At 41.7% G+C, this 22,793-nt stretch overlaps 1 protein-coding gene across 2 annotated transcripts in view; it reads right to left on the bottom strand.

Moving 5' to 3' along the window:
- zmat4a (zinc finger, matrin-type 4a) overlaps positions 1 to 22,793 on the bottom strand; it is a 140,676-nt gene that overhangs the window by 43,436 nt on the left and 74,447 nt on the right. For both annotated transcript variants that reach the window (XM_029716573.1, XM_029716574.1), the window contains 2 exons: positions 17,161 to 17,317; positions 910 to 1,131 (listed from right to left, as the gene is read on the bottom strand). In XM_029716573.1, the coding sequence (XP_029572433.1) occupies positions 910 to 1,131; positions 17,161 to 17,317 (379 nt within the window). The remainder of the gene's footprint in view (positions 1 to 909; positions 1,132 to 17,160; positions 17,318 to 22,793) is intronic.

Here is a 22,793-nt window from a genome sequence, read left to right as displayed (position 1 = left end):
CGAGTTTTGATCAATTATGGAAATAAAAGAGCTGAAAACAAATGGGCTCCCAATTTTATTATTTTTTTGTAATTTCTACCCCCTTTTCTCCCCAATTTAGTGATTAACATCTTGTCTCATCACTGCAACTCCCCAACGGGCTCGGAAGAGGCGAAGGTCGAGTCATCCGTCCTACGAAACATGACCTGTCAAGCCACGCTTCTTAACACGCGCTTGCTTAACCCGGAAGCCAGCTGCACCAATGTGGTGGAGGAAATACTGTTCAACTGACAACCAAAGTCAGGGTAGAGGAACGTGATGATTCAAGTATAGCCCCCCGGCCAAACCCTCCCCTAACCAGGACGATTCTGGGCCAATTGTGCGCCGCCCTTTGGGACTCCCGGTCACGGCCGGTGATTGAACCCCAGGCTGAAATGATGGCGCAACACTGCGATGCAGTGCCTTAGACCTCTGTGCCACACAGGAGACCCAGCTCCCTATTTAAAAATAAGATGGAGAACAAGCTATGAAGGAAAAATACTGGATTTTTGGTGCAGATACAGCCAAATAGCGCAAGAATAATACTGCAAGATTGTCAAAACGATACGATATGATATATCGTCAAAAATAATATCCGATATGTAACCGTCTCGATTTTTTCCCCTATCACTAGCAGACAGTGTCCTATCTTCTTACATAACACCTTGTCATCTCTTCCCGTGTTATTACATATAACAATGTTACTACACATACACTTATATAATGTTACTACACACAGAGGCAACAGTAACTAACAATCCTGGCTGTTATGGAGTAGGGGTGAGGGGAGGAGGCGGTGAGCTGCTACGTGTGTGTACGCATGTGTGAGAGAGAGAGAGACTCTGCCAGGTTATCTGGTCTGCCTCAGGCCTTCCCTGTTCTGTTCTGTACCTTTCATCTCTCCCATGTCCAGGGTCTTGCCCAGCTGTTCCAGGAGGTCGGCGCGAGCTGCGTTTTTCTTGTGCTTCTTGCCGTCGTAGTGCTGCTGCGCCATGCCCGGATTGTTGAACCAGGCGTTGCATAGCTGGCAGTAGCGGTCTGAGTCCCTGCGCTGCCGAGGAGAGGTCACTGGGGTCGTTTCCGGGGAGCTTTTCACCGGACTGGGCGGAGCCTCTGATTGGACAGAAAAACAGGAAACACAAACAGGGGAGTTCACATCAACATTGCTCTGCTGTTTGACAACACTCTCTAGACCAAAACACAGACGGATGTGTTTTTTTGTTGTTGATCCGTCAGCTAAAAAAAGGCTTAGGAACAAAACTTAAGGAAGAAAACAAAGGTTGGTAAAGGAACAAGCTTTCTTGCCAAGAGGCAAAATGTGAGGCATGAAATGAGCGCTGATCACTTTGGCTCTGGCTATTCCTATTCGACCCCCACCAATAACAAGCTGTTAACTCCATCCCAAGCATGAAGAAGAAATCCTAAATCAAACTTGGCAACTGGAAGAAAATACCCTGCTCTACTTAATGTTGACTTCTTGTGTACAATGTGCCTTCATGCATGGATGCCACCATTAACCCTGAACAAACATCAGATCGCGCAGCGCTACATTTTCCGACAAAAGATTTCGCTATCAAGTTAATCAGTTTTAACACTTGGCCCACCCTTCATAAGTTATCATTCACAAAAGTCCCGTTAGAAAGCATCAGATCACATTACAGACCACTGTGAGGCAGTCAGCATCTCCAAGTGGCATCTCTCGTGAGCGTCATGGCCAGTCAGGACAGAGTTGCAGTGCAGAAACACAAATGTCAGCACCATGTTCTTTAGCCATGCTGTTAATAATGATATGCTACAGTATAGCAATTCATGCTCATCTTCAAGTCAGAACCTTTACAGTGAAGACTGGCAGGTCATGGATATGTACACTGCAGTATAGAACTGGTAGCATTCATATAGAATATTAGCTTAAAAAAGTAGCACTCAAAGACCCCTTTGATACTGTAAACTACCAGCTGTTTAAATATAGTATCAGGAAGTTAAAAACTGGGGCACTGAAAACAATAGAAAAGGTGGTGTAGGAAAAAGCTTTTGATCTGGAGTGTCTAGAATCACACTGTTATATTTCTCACTGTTTTGTCACTTATAGGCCTTAAAGGCACATATGAGTTGATAACAAAGCCCTTGGTTTAGACAGCATATAATTCAGGCAATTAACTGCTGCAGCAGAAAAGAGGATGACAGCATGGAATTAAGTGGCTGTAGGAGTTGAAAATCAAAGAGTGTGAAATGTATATCATTTGTGGGGGATGATAATGATGATGATGTTAATAGAGCCAGGGAACAAAGGAGAACCACAAACATATTCATTTCAAGAAGAGATATCATTTTCATAAACATGGCAAAGCATTTTCCCTCTTTTCTTTTAGTGTTACTCAAACAGACATGCTGATTCCTAACATATATTGTCTCTAATTGTGTCTTTCAGCTTCCTTTCACATAATCTAAGAGAAGTACATGTCACGTTCGTCGTAAAGATGGGACCAAGGTGCAGCGGGAATGTGTATGCTCATCTTCTTTATTTACGAAGAAAACCAAAACAAACACTTAATCAAAAACAACGACGAGAAAACAGTCCTGTGAGGCACACATCTACACATGGAACAACTACCCACAAAAACCCATAGAAAAACACCCCTACTAAATAGGACCTTCAATTAGAGGCAACGAGGAACAGCTGCCTCCAATTGAAGGTCAACCCAATAAACTAAACGTAGAAATAGAAAAACTAGAACGAACATAGAAATATACAACATAGAACATTAACCAAAAAAAAACGAAACACATAAAACTAACACCCCCGCCACGTCCTGACCAAACTACAATAACAAATAACCCCTTTTACTGGTCAGGACGTGACAGTACGTCCCTCGTGTATTGATATTATAGTTTCTCCTTTTAGGGCAAATGAAACACCCCCCTGCTTACGTACATTTGAATGCTTGGAATGTTTTGTTCTGTGAAATGCATTAAACAAAGCCCCTAGTTTCTACTCCCATTTCACGTCCTGTCCTTATATTAGTTGTATAAGTAATACAATGTGCTATACAACAAAATTGGCAAGGAGGAAGAATTGTTCTCACATTGGTGTTCATTATTTTCAGTAGAAAGTCTCAGTAAAAAAAAAATAATTGCTGTAGAAAGACGCAAAGAAAACATGGAGCAAGCCAGTCAAGAGTGATGCTACAGTAGCTAGCCTGGAGGGAGAAGAAGAGTTTTGCTGTGGGAGAAAGTGTGATTGCTGTGAGTGAAAAGAAGAAAAAAAAGACAGGGAGTGAGGGACCGTCTAAAAAGTGTGAGAGGCAAAAACTGAAAATGTCGGCACTGGTTGGAACAATGGAGTTCTTACACAGAACGTTTTGACTGAAGAGAAATGAAAGAATGAGTAGTTGTGCCAACATTTTTGACTGTTATGGGAGGAAAACCCTGGTGATAAATCATATGATGAAATTGTGGCTACCTTAAAAGCACATTATTCTCCCAAACTACTGATCATCGCAGAGAGATTCAGATTTCATACGAGAAATCAAGAGGAGGGGGAGTCAATCTCATAGTTTGTGGCTGTATTGAAACAGTTAAACAAGCACTGTGAATTTGGGCGATCGCTGAGTGACACTATACGTGATAAGTTAGTGTGTGGCATGCGCAGCGAGGCAATTCAGAAACGCCTTTTGATTGAGAGCAACTTAACATTGCGGAGTGCAATAGAAGTGAGTACGTCAATGGAAATGGCAAATAAAGACACACAGCAGCCAAGTGCAGAAGGTGTCAATGGATTTAAAAAACAACACAGTAGGTGGCAAGCCATGCTATCACTGTGGGAAAGCGGGTCACCAAGCAGAGGAGTGTTGGTGCGTGTAAAAACGTGCATTTAAAAACAAAAATACACAATCAAACAAAAGTACTGAACAAAGTAAAAGCCACTTCAGGAAGTACAAAAAGAAAGTGCATAAAATCACACAGAGGATGAACAAAGTGATAACCTGTCTGAAGGGGAAGAATCTTGTACATGGATACTGGGTGACACCGCTACTGGATGGAAGAGCAGTAGGGATGCAAATGGACACTGGAGCAGCCGCATCTTTTCTCTCTGAGGCCGTATACAAGGAGAAACTACATCACCTCACACCGCAGCCCATGAAGATGACACTGAAAAACATACACTGGTGAGACTGTTCCAGCGAGAGGAAGCGTGATAGTTTCAGTGGAGCTCAACAAACAGAAGGTAAAGCTACCACTCTACATTGTGAAAGGCAACCATCGAGCTTTGCAAGGACACACATGGATGGAAAAGATCAAACTAAACTGGCCGGAAATTCACATGGTTGGAGGACACAAACCCACAAGGGATATTGAGAAAACACGCAGATGTGTTCAATGGAGAACTTGGCCGTATGAAAAACATAACAGTTAAAGGACTGTGAAACCAGACAGCAAGCCAAAATGCTTCAAAGCTAGACCTGTCCCATACGCCATGAAACCAAAAGTTTAAACTGAGCCAAACAGACTAGTCGAGAGTGGAGTATTACATCCAGTGAATGTTATTGAGTGGGCTACACCCGTCGTTCCAGTCATGAAAAAATATTTCAAAGTTACCGTTAACCCTATCTGACTGCTGAAAAATATCCACTACCCCTCATTGACAACAACTTTTCTGGTTAAGCTGTTGAATATAAATTCAGTAAGATAGACTTATGTCAGGCCTATCTACAGACGCATGTTGTGACCAAGAGTCACAAGAACTGTTGACTATAGTGACTCACAAAGGACTGTACAGGTACCAGAGGCTTCCTTTTGGAATCACCTCAGCTCCGGCCTTGTTTCAGAGAGCTGCGGAACAGATACTGAGCGGGCTCACCAGGGTCCATTGTTACCTCGATGATCTACTAATCACCGGCAAAAATGATTAGGAGCACCTGAGAAACCTGGACGCTACACTACAGAGACTGGAGGAGTACGGTCGCAGGCTCCAGAAGGAAAAATCCAATTTTCCCCGGCCTGTTGAATATCTGGGCCACGTCATTGACAGTTCGGGGTTCCACAAGGCATCAACAAAGGTGAAGGCCGTCGCGGAAGCTCCATCCCCACGGAACGTGAATCATTCTTAGGACTACTGGCCTGCTACGCAAAGTGTATGCCGAACCTAGCTAACATGCTAAAGCCACCACATTAACTTTTGAACAAAACCAAACATTGGAAGTGGACAGATGTGAAGAGGCGTTCAAGAAAGTGAAAGCCTTAGCTCAGTCAGAGGCCCTAAACCACTTCTACCCCAGCTTGGCATTACAGTTGGCATGTGACGCATCACCTTATGGTGCTGGTTCTGTTGTCTCATACATCATGCCATCAGGTGCGGAGTGGCCAATTACTTTCGTATCAGGGACCGTCTGCAATGCAGACGGCCTCTCAAGCTTTCTCTTACCTGTCACACACACTGAGCCCTCCCAGGCTGAAATCTTCTACTTCAAGGAAGTGATGAATGTCCCAGTTACGTCCGTCCAAGTGAAAAAGTTGACCCACACTGATCCAGTTATTTCTCGCCAGAAAGGGTGACACAGTTTAGCCTGGAAGCTTGCTATGGGGCTTTTGAGTTATCATACCACCACCACTGAGAAGGCAGGTGCTTGAAGAACTCCATTCAGGGCAGTGTGGCAGGGTGCAAATGAAGGAGATTGCAAGCAGCTACTTTTGGTGGCCAGATCTGGACACAGCTATCGAAGACAAGGCCAAGTCATGTTCTGCATGTCAAAAGATGAGGAACATAACTCCGCTAGCGCCACTACACCCATGGGACTTCCCAGAGGAGCCTTGGCAGCAAGTCCACATAGACTAAGCTGGCCCACTGGAGGATCATATGTTCTCCGTCATAGTCAACACACACAGTAAAACACCTTCCTGTTGCACCCCCCCATGCTACATGCTACAACCAAAGTGAGACCTCCAAAGACTTAACAGGTTGTACAGACACAACAGAGAGCGCAGGTGGAGAGACGGAGCAAAGCAAAAGACAGAAGCTTCAGAGCTGGAGAGAGAGTTATTGCTCGGGAACTACTGCAATGGTCCAATGTGGAAACCAGCAACAGTGGTCGCACAAACAGGTCCTGTGTCCTCCATAGCTCACACATCGGAGAACACATGGATCAACTGTTGCCAGGAACCAACCTCAGAGATGGCGCATGTCAAGTGACAAACCCAGATCAGCTACTGGAGACCTACCATGATTACGAGCCATCACCTGAACATCCACTGCAGCAACCTACAAATTTGGTAAGCCAGAGCGCCTACTCAGGGTACTGTTGGGCACCAGTCTGGGCATAGACCATCACCACTCAGACTGAGAGACAATGTGACTGTAGACTCACCTGTACGTCGTCATTATCCTGCAAGAGAAAGACAACCCCCTGAAAGGTTGAACATTTATTTCAGAGACTAACCTATGACATTGGGGCAGAATACACCCAGTGTTATGTCTGGGAACAGAGGCAGGTTTTTTTGGGGGGGGGGTTAGGACAACAAGCTCTCTCTTTCTCTCTCTCTCTCTCTCTCTCTATATATATATATATATATATATATATATAGAGAGAGAGAGAGAGAGAGAGAGAGAGAGAGAGAGAGAGAGAGAGAGAGAGAGAGAGAGAGAGAGAGAGAGAGAGAGAGAAAAAAAAGAGCATCAGTTCCAACAGTTAGGAACAAACATTTTTAATGTTGCTCTTTAAAGTGTCACCTATAAATAAGTAGCACTGCAAATAACTCACAAACAAAAAGAGACGAATGGGCAATAATTAAGAAGTTTAAAATCATTGGAACAGTGGTAAACTTACTGGAGAAGGATGCATATGTATATTTTTCTCCACGCACAGTGAGGAAGATGGTTCAGGAAGCAAAAGAAAATCCAAGGGCCACAGTTAGAGAATTACCAAACTTAGTTGCACCTTGGGGTCTACAAATGTACAATTAGATGCCACCTCCATTCCAATAGGCTCTTTGGAAGGGTTGACAGAAAGGCTTTATTGAGCGTAACCAACATTTAAACGCCTGGAGTTTGCTAAATTGCATTGGGACGTAGATTAGAACTAGGTGTTATGGTCAGATGAGACGGAAATAGAGCCATTTGGCCATAAAAATCAGCAATGGGTTTGGCGTCGAAAGAAGGATACATGTGAAGATAACCAACTACTGTAAAATATGGTGGTGGATCTTTGATGTTATGGGTCTGTTTTGCATCCACTGATCTTGGGGCCCTTGTTAAGGTCAACGGCATCATGAACTTTTCTATGTACCAGGACATTTTAGCCAAAAACCTGTTTGCCTCTGCCAGGAGGTTGAAACTTGGCCGAAATGGATCTTCCAGCAAGACAATAACCCCAAGCACACATCAAAATCCACAAAGAAATTGTTAATTGGCAACAATTAACATGAACCCCATTGAAAACCTATTGTTTGAATTGAAGAGGGCTGTCCATAAGCGCAGATCAAAGGTTCTGGTCTAAGATCCCTCCCAATGTGTTCTCCAATCTCACGAAACATGACAGAAAAAAGCTCAGTGCCATTATCCTTCAAGAGGAGGGTGCACAAAGTAATGAAAACAGGGGTGCCAATCATTTTGACACCGATCTTCATTTTTTTTATAAAAGATTACTTGTTACATAAAATGTCTTTCTCTGAGCAGTTGTATTAGTGTGAAATAATATCATTTCCCCATTTGTTTAAGCATACAATATAGCTCAGTGTTAATATTATTTGTTTTATACTGTCTTTTTTCTCATCATTATCAATAATGGAGGTGGCTGTAGCTAAGAATCTACAATCAAACTCTGTTTTCTACCATGGTATCATCATCATGCTGATATTCATAGCTTGTGAAGTTATCAGCATTTGTCCTGTCAACCATTTCCTGAATAATTTATAAAGGGCATCTCTTTATGTCATTAATAATTGTGGCTATGACATTTACAGTACCCACTAGGCTACCAAACAAAAACACTCAGATCCCCAAGGCACATTTCATAAATGCTAATTATTGTCATTAGACTCTTCAGGTTGGTTTAAAGTTTAAGTAGCAAGTGTAAAAAAGAGATTCATTGCATGACACTTTGGGTCAACAAGGCCAGCTTTTCCTCTTGACAACCCAAATAACTTCTGAGATTGGCATTTTGGTCAAATGCCATTCGGAAGGAAAGAATAACTGCCAAAATGTGTCAGTTATTATTTTTGTGACAGGAGCCTAATGTGCTAACCAGTTGAACCATAAAATGTACAGCCTGGGCAGAGGCGCTGGGCAAAGGCGCCAGAGTGGTTTTGACTGTGTCTGCTTGTTGTTACACCACGGATATCAACCCTCCCCCAGCAGAAGTGACATGTTACAGTATCGACTGAGCTGCTCTGAGGTTTAGGGAAAACATCCATCAAATTCAGGCTCAAGGAAAAGGTTGTAGTTTTTGGACTGAAAATAAATAAAGTAATTGTTTTGTCAAATCTAGGGCAGTGGTATTTTATTTAGCCTCTGATCAATTTGAAGGTAGATGCATGCTCCTGCATTAAAATGAAATATATGAGGAAGTATTGTATCAGTGAGTGTAACTCTATTGTGAAGAGGAAAACATTTACAAGAAATATTAGTCAATGAGTGAATCATTTACAGAATGCATTTACTATTGTGATCTTAGTTAGTAGTGATGTATAGCGACTGTATGTTGATTCCAGTCCTGGTTAGACTAAGAAGTAGGAAATGAAACACAGAATGCTAATAAACCTTTGATAGGAATATTTATCCTACATTTTCATAAATTACTAGAACAACTTCATAATTCATGCTTACTGGATGCAAATAAGCAATGGGGGAAATTAAGCTATCCACTGTGACAACAGGACCCTATCAAAGGATACATCCAACATGGCCCCCTATTCCCCCTATTCCCTGTATAGTGCACTTATTTTGACCAGGGCCCATGGGGCAAACAAAGCCTCCACCATTAGCCATTATCACAGTAATTTTACTTTAGGTTGCTCTCTGTAGCCCACTGTAATCACAGCAATGAGAATGACAACCCAAAATGCACATCCGAGCCTTATAGCTTACTCTTAATAACCACCAGTCCTGAGTCATCCAGACAACTCATTAATTACAATAGCAGCCACCTATTTATACCTAAAGTCTGGTGGCCCCAGTCCCATCCATCCTTCACCCTTTTTTGGGGGTGTGATAACTGTTCTGCACTGTTCTGTGAGAGATCCCAGACTCTGTAAATAACTGCACAGCCATCCATTCTCCAGAGCAGAGAGATATGTATAGGTCCTTGGGATTTTAAAAAACAAATGGAGAGGAGAAAACAGCAGGCAGAGGAGGGTATAACACCGTTAAGAAGATGGACTCGTGACCTTTGCAGCAAAGGACAGCTACTTTGTTGATTGGCAAAGGGAATACGCTATGGGCCCTGGTCAAAAGTAATGCACTATATAGGGAGTCAGCTGCCATTTGGGACACACACTGACCTTGTTGCCGCAAGGTAACAAAGAAAGCATATAATGAGAGTGGGAAGTAAAGGGGGACTCAATAAAAAGGAAACAGTGCATTTGGAGCAGGTAGGAGGCAAGTAGAAGAATTAATATAAAATTGTCAAAATTCTCTTGAAATACTGCCATCCTTTTTTCCCACTTCATCCCCTCGCCACTTTGCTTTCTTTCCATCTTTCAGTCATTCAAATGAGTATTCTCATCATACAATGAGTATCTACAGTACCTTGTTTACTTGTGTGAACAAAGGAAGTGTCAGTCATATCTTTCCTCAAATTCTTTCTGCAGTTAACAAAGCTCATAGACTGATACTCACTGTTATTAGATTTGAGACGTAAAGTTTTTATATAATTTGTTATCACCTCTGAAAAAGTGGTGGCTGGGGAAAACATTAGCATTTTAGGCAATCTGTAAAATACCTATTTTTTGTAATCAGACAGTAGTAGAGCAGAACTGATGGATGTCATTCATTATCATCAAGTAAAGGAGACATCATAAGTAAGCTAGATCTCTTCCAAATGGCACCACGGTAGTTATTTAATGGACCTCGAACATAAATGTCTGTTACACTGATAAGCTTTTTGCTGTTTGATGAGATGTGAAGGGGAATTAATTAAGCTTATCATGCGCGTTAGAGTGATACACCATGGGTTAAATCAAATAATTAAAAGGGTTAGTTAAATAAATCTAACAAAAATTAATGGCAAACTGTACCATCGCTACATCATTGACACCATAGAATTTCTGGAATTTATTCTTATTGTTGTTGGGAAGATAACATTAATTTTCATATTATTATTACCCTGGGGGAATGTATAAAGATGTATGTGTTAAGTTGCATTGCAAACCAATTTGCATGGAATAACATTTCGTATACAGTTGAAGTCGGAAGTTTACATGCACCTTAGCCAAATACATTTAAACACAATTGCTGACATTTAATCCTAGTAAACATTCCCTGTCTTAGGTCAGTCAGGATCACCACTTCATTTTAAGAATGTGAAATGTCAGAATAATAGTAGAGAGAACTATTTATTTCAGCTTTTATTTCTTTCATCTCATTCCCAGTGGGTCAGACGTTTACATACACTCCCAATTAGTATTTGGTAGCATTGCCTTTAAATTGTTTAACTTGGGTCAAACGTTTCGGTTAGCCTTCCACAAGCTTCCCACAATAAGTTGGGTGAATTTTGGCCTATTCCTCCTGACAGAGCTGGTGTAACTGAGTCAGGTTTGTAGGCCTCCTTGCTCGCACACACTTTTTCAGTTCTGCCCACAGATTTTCTATAGGATTGAGGTCAGGGCTTTGTGATGGCCACTCCAATACCTTGACTTTGATGTCCTTAATTAAGCCATTTTGCCACAACTTTGGAAGTATGCTTGGGGTCATTGTCCATTTGGAAGACCCATTTGCGACCAAGCTTTAACTTCCTGACTGTCTTGAGATTTTGCTTCAATATGTCCACATAATTTTCCGTCCTCATGATGCCATCTATTTTGTGAAGTGCACAAGTCCCTCCAAACAGTTCTATTTTTGTTTCATCAGACCAGAGGACATTTCTCCAAAAAGTACAATCTTTGTCCCCATGTGCAGTTGCAAACCATAGTCTGGCTTTTTTATGGCGGTTTTGGAGCAGTGGCTTCTTCCTTGCTGAGTGGCCTTTCGGATTATGTTGATATAGGACTCGTTTTACTGTGGATATAGATACTTTTGTATCCGTTTCCTCCAGCACCTTCACAAGGTCCTTTGCTGTTGTTCTGGGATTGATTTGCACTTTTCGCACCAAAGTACGTTCATCTCTAGGAGACAGAACGCGTCTCCTTCCTGAGCGGTATGATGGCTGCGTGGTCCCATGGTGTTTATACTTGCGTACTATTGTTTGAAGAGATGAACGTGGTACCTTCAGGCGTTCGGAAATTGCTCCCAAGGATGAACCAGACCTGTGGAGGTCTACAATTTTTTTCTGAGGTCTTGGCTGATTTCTTTTGATTTTCCCATGATGTCAAGCAAACAGTTACTGAGTTTGAAGGTAGGCCTTGAAATACATCCACAGGTACACCTCCAATTGACTCAAATTATGTCAATTAGCCTAACAGAAGCTTCTAAAGCCATGAAATCATTTTCTGGAATTTTCCAAGCTGTTTAAAGGCACAGTCAACTTAGTGTATGTAAACTTCTGACCCACTGGAATTGTGATACAGTGAATTATAAGTGAAATAATCCGTCTGTAAACAATTGTTGGAAAAATTACTTGTGTCGTGCACAAATTAGATGTCCTAACTGACTTGCCAAAACTATAGTTTGTTAACAAGAAATTTGTGGAGTGGTTGAAAAATGAGTTTAAATGACTCTACCTAGGTGTATGTAAACTTCTGTCTTCAACTGTAACAAGAGAGAGAGAGAGAGAGAGAGAGAGAGAGAGAGAGAGAGAGAGAGATGGGTCATTTCTTTTTCAGGTACAGTATGCAAATAACCCAAATGGCTAAGGATACTAAACTCATGCTGCATTTCATCTGAAGCAAAGGCCAACTAATATCTTCATCCTCTTTATGGTATAGCTTTAGTGTCCAATAGGAAAATAACCACCTTTTGCTTCATATAAAAACAGGATATTGAACAGCATTCAGAGCACACATATACAGTGCAGTCTTATTCAGAATTAATAGTTAGAAATCTGTTGAGATTCAGAATCTGTTGGATCAAAAAAGAGAAGGATCAAAGTGTTCTGAATTCCGTGTATTTATCTGTTCCTACAAAACCTTCCCTTCAGGGCTTTCTATCCCCCTCTGCCTTATCCCCCCCTGTACAGAAGAAAACTAAATATTTTCTCAATACACACTTCCAAGCGGGCGAGACCACTGCAAGCTGTGCAGTCCATGAAAAACAAACCAAACAAACACAACAGCTGTATATTAGACATAGCCGGTATGGGTTTTCACTCATCCCTTGTACTTAATTGATGAGTTAAGGTCACTAATTAGTAAGGAACTCCCCTCACATGGTTGTCTAGGGGTTAATTAAAAAAATAAAACAGCAGACACTAGGCCTTCCATGGAATGAGTTTGACAGCCCTGCTATACGGTTTTTAAACTACTACGCGTAAACCATACAGTGCTGCATCCAGGTTCAGATGGTACATTTACTGGGATCATATACCGTAATGGATCCTTAAGTGTGCAGCAGCTAGCCTTTCCATTAGATGTAATGATGCTAAAACCCAAGGTTATAAACTTCAGAATGTGCTTTCTCAAAATGATTTCACAGTTAACCCGAATTAATGCAGTACTTAACCAAATGCAGAGAAAATATATTCCAGCATTATGCTGTTGTGGTTATAGGGAAATGACATTCAAACTATTCTGCTCGCTCATTGCCTGCCGGAGCTTGGAGACAGGACAGAAATGTTCAATATAAGCTGGCGACAGCGCTCTGAGAAAGTGATTAGCCATTTGGGATATTACGGGACATAAGAATACTAATGGTGAATTAACGTTTATTCAGAGCTACCCAAGTCAAAAACAGCATTAGCAGAGGCGGAAATTGGACAGCTCAGTCTGCTAACGATTAACCTTAGACTAAAGAACCATGTGACTGCATGTAGCAACAGTATATGGGTCAGTGATTATGCACACATATTACCATACAACTAACCATGTCTATGAGGAGTTCAACTAAAAGGGCATAATCATTTATACAGTCATACTTCATCACACACATACCATAAAAGGAGAGGGAATCTAGAGTAAAGCTATCCTGAATATAAGCAGATCTAGCAGTGGTTGTGGTTGGGCGTGTGCACCCAGAGGGCGTCAAACACCATTGTATTTTCTGAGGGGGCTCACTGATGTCCAAATTAAACTGAAGGGGCCGCCTCTAGTTGGGGGTAAATGCTCTTCCCTATATAGTGCAGTACTGCGACCAAAAGTCGGTTGAAAGTAGTGCACTATATATAGGAATAGGAATAGTGTGTCGTTCAGGACGCAGCCAGAGTGAGGTGTTATTGGCTGAAGACTGAAAGGCTGAAACAACAGAGCTGCAGATCCTGGCGTTTTGTGTTTTGTGTTTTGTGTTATTGGCTGAAGGCGGAAAGGCTGAAACAACAGTTTCCTTGGAGATGGGAGGATTAACAGAGGCACCCGGCCACTCCAATAATGTTCATTATGTAGAAATCAATAAGCTCAGGCTTCCTGATGCCCTGGTGGATTTATCTTACGGACATTTTCTGCCTTCCAAATGGTACCCTATTTCCTATATAGTGCACTAGTTTTGACCAGAGCCCTATGAGTGTAGTGCACAAAAGTAGTTCTCAATAAATCCAGTAATTTCAGCAGCTAGCATATTTAAGTGTGCAGAAGCTAGCATCTCCAACCTACACATACTGTAGATTGTCCTGTCATTCTGCAGGAGAATGGAGGTGTTATATATTAAATCATTCATGTGTTTACTGTATGTGAAGTGGGGTATGGGTTTAGTACAGTGGCTACAATCTCCATTTCTCATCATGTAATACAGGACAAGTTGTTTTTGTAAACAACAGAACTAAAAGCCCCTCTGGATGTAGGTTAAACATGTTGAAATGTGGATTTGGTGACGGTGAATGACAGACAAAATGAAAATGCAGAGAGATCAACACGTCTGGAGAATGTTCCATTTTGAGAAGCAGCCTACAGTACGGGTTAGTCCCAAATGGCACCCTATTTTCAATATAGTCCAATGTAGCCTATGAGCCCTGGTCAAAAGTAGTGCGCTAAATAGGGAATAGGGTTACATTTGGGATGCACACTATGGCTGGGGTCTCTCTGGTCTTCTGTCTCTGACTGAGGCTGGGGTCTGGGGGGGGGGTCTGTCTGTCTGCCTGGCTGTCTGTGGCTCTAGCTGTATTTGTTGGGTGACAGTGCGATTGATTGCTCTGTCTGGCCTCCCTCGGTTGGGAGAGGAGCATCCTCTGTTCCGAACCATTGGCCACAGATGGCGTGGTTAATGACTGAATCTGTCAGTGACAGACAGGGAGGCATGAGTGGAAATAGCAGACACAGCAGAACAGAGTTTTATCTAACCACTATTTTACAGTATCAGCAATCAGCATACGTTATACCAAATAAATCAAAATGTTATGTAAAGTAACCAAGGTTTTACGAAGGAAGGAGCGAGACACAGCTCACTCTATGAGGAATAACGCTTCCATCCCCTAGTAACCTCCTTACTAACATGACCCAGTAGGCTACTGTACTGCTGATTCCCTGCTGTCTCTAAATACCACAGCAGAGCACTGAGCACTTCCTTAGCTTAAGGAAATCAAGCAGAAACAAAACATAATGCCACTGATTGTAAAACCTTGATTGCAGTATACTCTATTTCCCGCACCAGGGTTACAGTAGCTCCCTGAAGCTGCAGGCTGGGGAGGTGGTTATGTCACCAACATCATGACAGAGGAGGAGAAGGAGGTTGAGGAGGAGGGGAGAAGGACAAAGAGGACGAAGCAAGGGGGAGGAGGAAGAGGGGAGGGAGAAGGGGGACAAGGAGGAGGAGAGGGGTTCAGGCCTGTAATGGTTGATGAGGGCTGCAGAGACATGCCTCACCCTGCTTGGAAGCGACCACTACTCTCCCTCCCTCTAGGTCTCCACCACCATATTATTTATGCAACTTGAATGCATACTGCCCATGCTCACCCTTATTAAACATCAAAGGATAATTATCATACTAAACAGGCACAAAAGCCTTATCTTTAAAGGGATACCCTAATGCGCATATTAAATGCAGAATAATTCCTGCCACATAGTGGGACACAAGGTCTGATCATGGAATACCGGGAATATTAACTGGATTTTTCCATTTTGAGTAACACGTGGTCCATGTGTACAACACATCCATGTGTGAACTCTACAAAACAACACGTATCCGGGTTAAACACACGTCACTCGTGGACCAAAAAGCTTTTAAGCTAATCAGCTGTTTTGTTTATCATTTTCCTTTTACCATTGTTTTTCTTTGAGACTAGGGTCCTTTCAGTACCACACACAATTTGACCTGACTCCTGGGGTCAGTTACGGCCGAGGGCCGAGGGCCGATGGATGATGATGTGCGGTGAAAGGGTGACACAGCATGCCTCTCTGCTGCTCTGCCCTCATACCCTGAGTGTGGACTCACTGGGAGAAAGGGGGGTCACAGTTTATTTGGAAAGTCCAGATGGTCCATCTGTTGATAAGCAACTGCTTGCTAAGGCTACAGTTAGGGTTAGGTTTAGAATAAGGGTAAGGGTTAAGGTTAGGCTTAGTAGATAGTTGAAATGTTACTCATAGTCTGTAGAGCATTTACAGATGGACCATCCAAATAAAGTGTTATCGAAAGGGGGCTGAATGGAGGATAAGACGAGAGGAGGAGGAGGAAAGCAGAGTGTTCCCGGAACAGAACGCGCTGAAGGAAAAACAAGCCTGAGCTTCCAGGGTGACTGACTGGGCCTAGATATGTTTCAGCTTTATGTGCTGCATTTTGTACAACTCTTTGGCTACATATAGAACTGACAAAGAAACATTTACACACACAAACACACCCACACAGACAGAGACACAGGCAAGGACTGCTACGATGAGTATTGTGGCAGTTTCAGGCCTTGGCATCTCTTTTCTATTAACACAAACCATGTATTGAATCAGTCTGACTCTCCACTAACTAACAATAGTGGGCTATTGCACAGACTCAAACAAAAAGCACAGAGGTCTTGACACTATATCTGAATTAACAGACAAATAAAAAAAACGTACCATCAGTATAGATATTCTCAAGAGAAAGGATACCCCAAATAAACTAAGTTGATGATTTCTGTATTCACCTCCTGCATCCTCTCTGGGTATCCAGGTCTCAGGTGTTGCATAAGGGGGAGTGATCTGATTAAATAAAAGTGTGCTTATTTTTTCTAGTCCTAATTTCCCCCATGGCCAGCTTTCATTATTCTCTCAACTGTCAATTTGTAAACAGATTTACGGTGCGGGGAGCAGCTGCTGTGGTTTACAATATCGTCCAGACTTTCCTCAACCCTGAGGTGCTGCAGCAGACGATGATTGGATGTAATCAAAACACCCACGGACAAAAAAAATGATAAAATTAGATTCTTCACCAGTCCACACACATGAGCTGCAGCTCCTCTCTTTGTTTAAGCAAGCTAGGTGAGCTGGTATCCCAAAGTCTACCTGTGGCTTAACTGCCTTTCTGCCTGTCTACTTGTTTGCTTGTCAAAGCTAGCACCTTTGTGTGTGAGGACAAGCACATCTGTCGTAACATACATCTGTGTGGTAAGCATCTCTGTCACATCTGTCACTGCAAATCTCATCGGATTATCTGATGTCACCACACAGGGAAACAAAATGCAGCAGCTTAGTCTGTAAATGAGAATGAGTTAGAGAGACTTTTCTTTATCCATTTCACTTGCTTTGGCAATGTAAACATATGTTTCTCATGCCAATAAATTGAGAGAGAGTGAGAGAGAGAGAAAGAGAGTGAAATAGAGAAAGAAATAGAGAGAGAGAAAAAGAGAGTTGGAGAGACGGAGAGAGAGAAAGAGAGAGAGAGAGAGAGAGAGAGAGAGACAAAGAGAAAAAGAGACAGAGAGACAAAGAGAGAGAGGAAGCTACCTTTTGCTGTGATGGCAGGCTGCTCCCCAAGCAGCAGCTTTAGTCTCTTGGCGTGGATTTTGCCTTGGTAATGTGACTGTGCCACCACTGCTGAGGTGAAGGACATGTTACACAGTGTGCAACACTTGTTCTTGTCCACGTCTCCCTCCTCACTGCCCTGCAAGGAACACGCACACGCACGCACACACACACACACGCGCACACACACACACACACACACACACACACACACACACACACACACACACACACACACACACACACACACACACACACACACACAGGTTCAGTAAAAAAGGCTATCAGCCAACAAATAGTAAAAACTAAACAAATCTCTCCCTGCATGAAGGAAGATATTGTTTCTTTTTCACACAAAGCTTTGCTGCACAGAATCAGACATTTTAGGGATAAATGGACACCTGAATATAACAAAAAATGACACCATTCATCAATGCGTGATGTGTATGTATACACTGTGTGTGGTGTACAGTATAAACCAGCCCCAGCAAATACTTTCCATACCCTGTAGGTTAGAGCCGCATGGTGCTTAGGGGCCAGCTGTACACTGAGCACATCAGTAAGCTCTATACGCCACAGTTCCAGGGGACAGAAGCAATCTACACTCCTCGTGGGCTTGATCATTTGGTTCCTGGTGGGATGCAAATGGAGGTAATTCAGCAGTTGTATGGAGTAATACAAAGTGGGGAGTGATGGGATGAGGACCGCTCCCTGAGACTCCATCTGTGCTGCCCGCCTGCTGCAGAAACACATTATCCTGACAGAGAGAGGGGGGAATCAGAGAGAGAGAGAGAGAGAGAGAGGGGAGAGAGAGAGAGAGTGGAGGAAGACAGATACAGTAAGTAAAGACAGATAGAGAGAGAGGGGTGAAGAAAGAGATATATTGAGAAAGAGAGTGAAAGGGATAGAGTGAGAACGAGAGAGAAAAAGAGAGAATGAGAGAGCTAAATGCACCTGGCTGCCAGGCCGTGGGAGACAGACGCAGCCATTTCTACCAGGAAACTACCCCACCAGGCAGGGTCATTGGCAGACTGATTAAAAACTATTAAAACTTCAGACCAAAATCATTCCTATTTAAGTTTACTTCAGCTCATTGTATTGTGACGTATTATTTTCACAATTCAACAGTCACAAACATATTTCACTTTTTTTTGCTGGCTGGAATCAAGCAGTTTACATTTTAGACACAAAATCATTACTCATATACATTTCCCTCATATAGTACATTCACAGCACTGCACTGAAAGGAATTTTAAAGAACCATATGACGGATGAGCCCATCTATGACTAAAATGCAACGCTTGTTTGCATGTATTCTCCTCCACTTCAATCTCCCAGTGGAGATAGTGGGTAGTGATCTGGCTACAGCACAGCATACTGTGACACAACGCTGTACTTTAAGGCACAGTCACACATTACATGACATCAACACACATCTCCAGTTCTCCTCTATAGATAGCCAGAACAGATTCCTGAGGTAGGAAGCCTAGGCTAGGCCTAAGGTCTGCTGGCTTGCAAGAGACAGTATGTGGATGTGTCCCAAATTTTGACCAGGGCTCTGGTCCAAATAAGTGCACCATAAAGGGAATCGGGTGCCATTTGGGATGCAAATGTCGTCTACACCTAGGGTCTGCTGCCTACACCTAGGGTCTGCTGTCTATACACCTAGGGTCTACTGCCTACACCTAGGGTCTGCTGCCTACACCTAGGGTTTGCTGCCTACACCTAGGGTTTGCTGTCTACACCTAGGGTCTACTGCCTACACCTAGGGTTTGCTGTCTACACCTAGGGTCTGCTGCCTACACCTAGGGTCTGCTGCCTACACCTAGGGTTTGCTGTCTACACCTAGGGTTTGCTGTCTACACCTAGGGTCTGCTGCCTACACCTAGGGTCTGCTGCCTACACCTGCTGCCTACATCTTCTCAGAGACAGAACTGTTAATCTGGGCTAGATCCTTCCTTTCTGTCTGGATAATAAGGGTGAGTAAAAATGGCAGACTACTACCACTCCCACAGACTGAGCGCTGATAGGAGAGCAGCCTGAGTGGAGAGAGAGAGGCATCCTGGATACTGCACTGTGAGTCACTCAATGACACACACACTTATACACAGCACCCCTGCCTCCTCCCGCCCTTAGCATGTCCTTCAGTGCTTCTGTCTCTCGGACAGGGACACGCGTACGTACGCACGCACGCACACACAGACACGCACACACAGGTATGCACGCACACACACATTTCCCTTACCTAGCTCACCCGAACAGTTAATGCAGAGCAGGCTACCTCTTATCATTTCATACCTCATACCATAAATAATGAAAATAAATGGGAAAATGAGACCAAAATATAACAGGAAATGAACCTTCATAAAATCTGAGCCAATCACCATTTCATGGTTAATTAATACAAGATAAATGAGAGTGGGTAATTGCAGAGAATCTAATTAACGCTGAGGTAACTGCACACTGTTTCTGTGCTGCCAGCCAGGTTGAATGGTGTTAATACTTAGTCATTAGGTAGAATCGTCTGTCAAGAGGGAAGCATTACCATCGGCATTTACATATGAAACCAATAGTTATAGGAAGGGTTAGGCTTACCATCTACATTTACATATGAAACCAATAGTTATAGAAAGGGATAGGCTTAGCGTCTACATTTACATATGAAACCAATAGTTATAGAAAGGGATAGGCTTACCATCTACATTTACATATGAAACCAATAGTTATAGAAAGGGATAGGCTTAGCGTCTACATTTACATATGAAACCAATAGTTATAGAAAGGGATAGGCTTAGCATCTACATTTACATATGAAACCAATAGTTATAGAAAGGGATAGGCTTAGCGTCTACATTTACATATGAAACCAATAGTTATAGAAAGGGATAGGCTTAGCATCTACATTTACATATGAAACCAATATTTATAGAAAGGGATAGGCTTACCATCTACATTTACATATGAAACCAATAGTTATAGAAAGGGATAGGCTTACCATCTACATTTACATATGAAACCAATAGTTATAGAAAGGGATAGGCTTACCGTCTACATTTACATATGAAACCAATAGTTATAGAAAGGGATAGGCTTAGCATCTACATTTACATATGAAACCAATATTTATAGAAAGGGATAGGCTTACCATCACATTTACATATGAAACCAATAGTTATAGAAAGGGATAGGCTTAGCGTCTACATTTACATATGAAACCAATATTTATAGAAAGGGATAGGCTTACCATCTACATTTACATATGAAACCAATAGTTATAGAAAGGGATAGGCTTAGCGTCTACATTTACATATGAAACCAATAGTTATAGAAAGGGATAGGCTTAGCATCTACATTTACATATGAAACCAATATTTATAGGAAGGGATAGGCTTACCATCTACATTTACATATGAAACCAATAGTTATAGAAAGGGATAGGCTTACCATCTACATTTACATATGAAACCAATAGTTATAGAAAGGGATAGGCTTACCGTCTACATTTACATATGAAACCAATAGTTATAGAAAGGGATAGGCTTAGCATCTACATTTACATATGAAACCAATATTTATAGAAAGGGATAGGCTTACCATCACATTTACATATGAAACCAATAGTTATAGAAAGGGATAGGCTTAGCGTCTACATTTACATATGAAACCAATATTTATAGAAAGGGATAGGCTTACCATCTACATTTACATATGAAACCAATAGTTATAGAAAGGGATAGGCTTACCATCTACATTTACATATGAAACCAATAGTTATAGAAAGGGATAGGCTTACCATCTACATTTACATATGAAACCAATAGTTATAGAAAGGGATAGGCTTAGCATCTACATTTACATATGAAACCAATAGTTATAGAAAGGGATAGGCTTACCATCACATTTACATATGAAACCAATAGTTATAGAAAGGGATAGGCTTACCATCTACATTTACATATGAAACCAATATTTATAGAAAGGGATAGGCTTAGGATCTCCACCCGGCACAGCCAGAAGAGGACTGGCCACCCCTCATAGCCTGGTTCCTCTCTAGGTTTCTTCCTAGGTTCTAGCCTTTCTCAAGAGTTTTTCCTAGCCACCGTGCTTCTACACCTGCATTGCTTGCTGTTTGGGGTTTTAGGCTGGGTTTCTATACAGCACTTTGTGACATCAGCTGATGTAAGAAGGGCATTATAAATACATTTGATTGATTGATTGATTTGCATTTACATATGAAACCAATAGTTATAGGAAGGGATAGGCTTCGAATTTTCATTTACATATGAAACCAATAGTTACAGGAAGGGTTAGGCTTAGCATTTTCATTTACATAGAAGTACTGTAATTAATGTAGCAGTGCAATAAATCCTTCTTATGAAACCATTACATATACGCGGCGAGAATATGTGTAAAGCTCAGCAATGAACGATTTAAAGTTTCAGTTTTGATTTTCTTTAAAAAAATAAATGCTTTATGTGGGTTCAACGCTGTAGCAACACAGAATAAAACAATTGATGGTAGTGACTGTCCATTACTATTACCATTAGAATCTAACCATCATTTGTTCACATTACTTTACTTAAACAAAATATTTTGGTTATGTATATTACATAATTGTTTTTAGTATCATATATGATGATGACTTTACTTTTTCATTAATAAAACCCCAATGATGGTAGCGACTGCCCATTACTGCATATCACTTATTAATAAGCCATCCCTTATTCATATTACTTTACTTTAAGGAAATATTTAAGTTGTTGTGTATATTTTTTTATTTTATTTGATGATTAATTATTTTATTCCAAGTGACTGACTGATCTACAAATCACCTTTCATCATAAATAACAACTAATTATTTGTAGTTCAGTCAGTCAGTCACAATTTACCCATGATACATTGCGGTTTTGATCCTCTCGAACACGGCCAATGAGAACAGGCAGCTGTAGGCGCAATGGATTCTAGTCATTGTAGTTAATTACCATGTGTTCTGCATGTAACTACGATGAGCTGGACAACATGTCCCAGAGAGAAATCTATCTAGAGAAATGGCACAAACGGGGTGTTGAGCGCACAACATTGTTTTTTACTAAAAGGAATTCAAATAATTTAACTTGTTGGTCAATTAGTTATTTAAAAAACAAAAATGAACTGACATTTCAGTTAATGCACAGCATTAGTTGATGAGAAAGAGAGGGAGAGAAAAATAAATAACGAGATAAAATGAGAAAAAATGAGAGACGTTGCATTTCACAGAAGACTGACTGCTTCATTCCCATTCATGTGAGGCACAATAAAATAATATTTTTGGTTTGCAGACATTAAATTATCTTTGCTCTCAATGCCATAGCTGCACATTTTCATCTCAGTTTAAGCAAAGCAGAAGCATATCCTTGCCCATATCCTTGTGCTACAAAAAAAGAAGAGATACAGTACTATGCATTACTGTACTGAACCATCATGCTGCAGCAATTGTGTTTCTTTTCTCCAGTGCTGCTGCATCAAAGTCACCACAACAGGTTTCATTGTCAAATGAACCAGACTGTGTCTAGGTTCCCATTGATTTCCAGCAGAGAGTGTGTGTGTGCTTGCATGTGTGCATGCACGCTCCTGGA

The sequence above is a fragment of the Salmo trutta genome, chromosome 27 (genome assembly GCF_901001165.1).
Source record: "Salmo trutta chromosome 27, fSalTru1.1, whole genome shotgun sequence".
NCBI classification, from domain to species: Eukaryota; Metazoa; Chordata; class Actinopteri; order Salmoniformes; family Salmonidae; genus Salmo; species Salmo trutta.
This window is presented reverse-complemented; position numbering and strand designations above follow the sequence as displayed.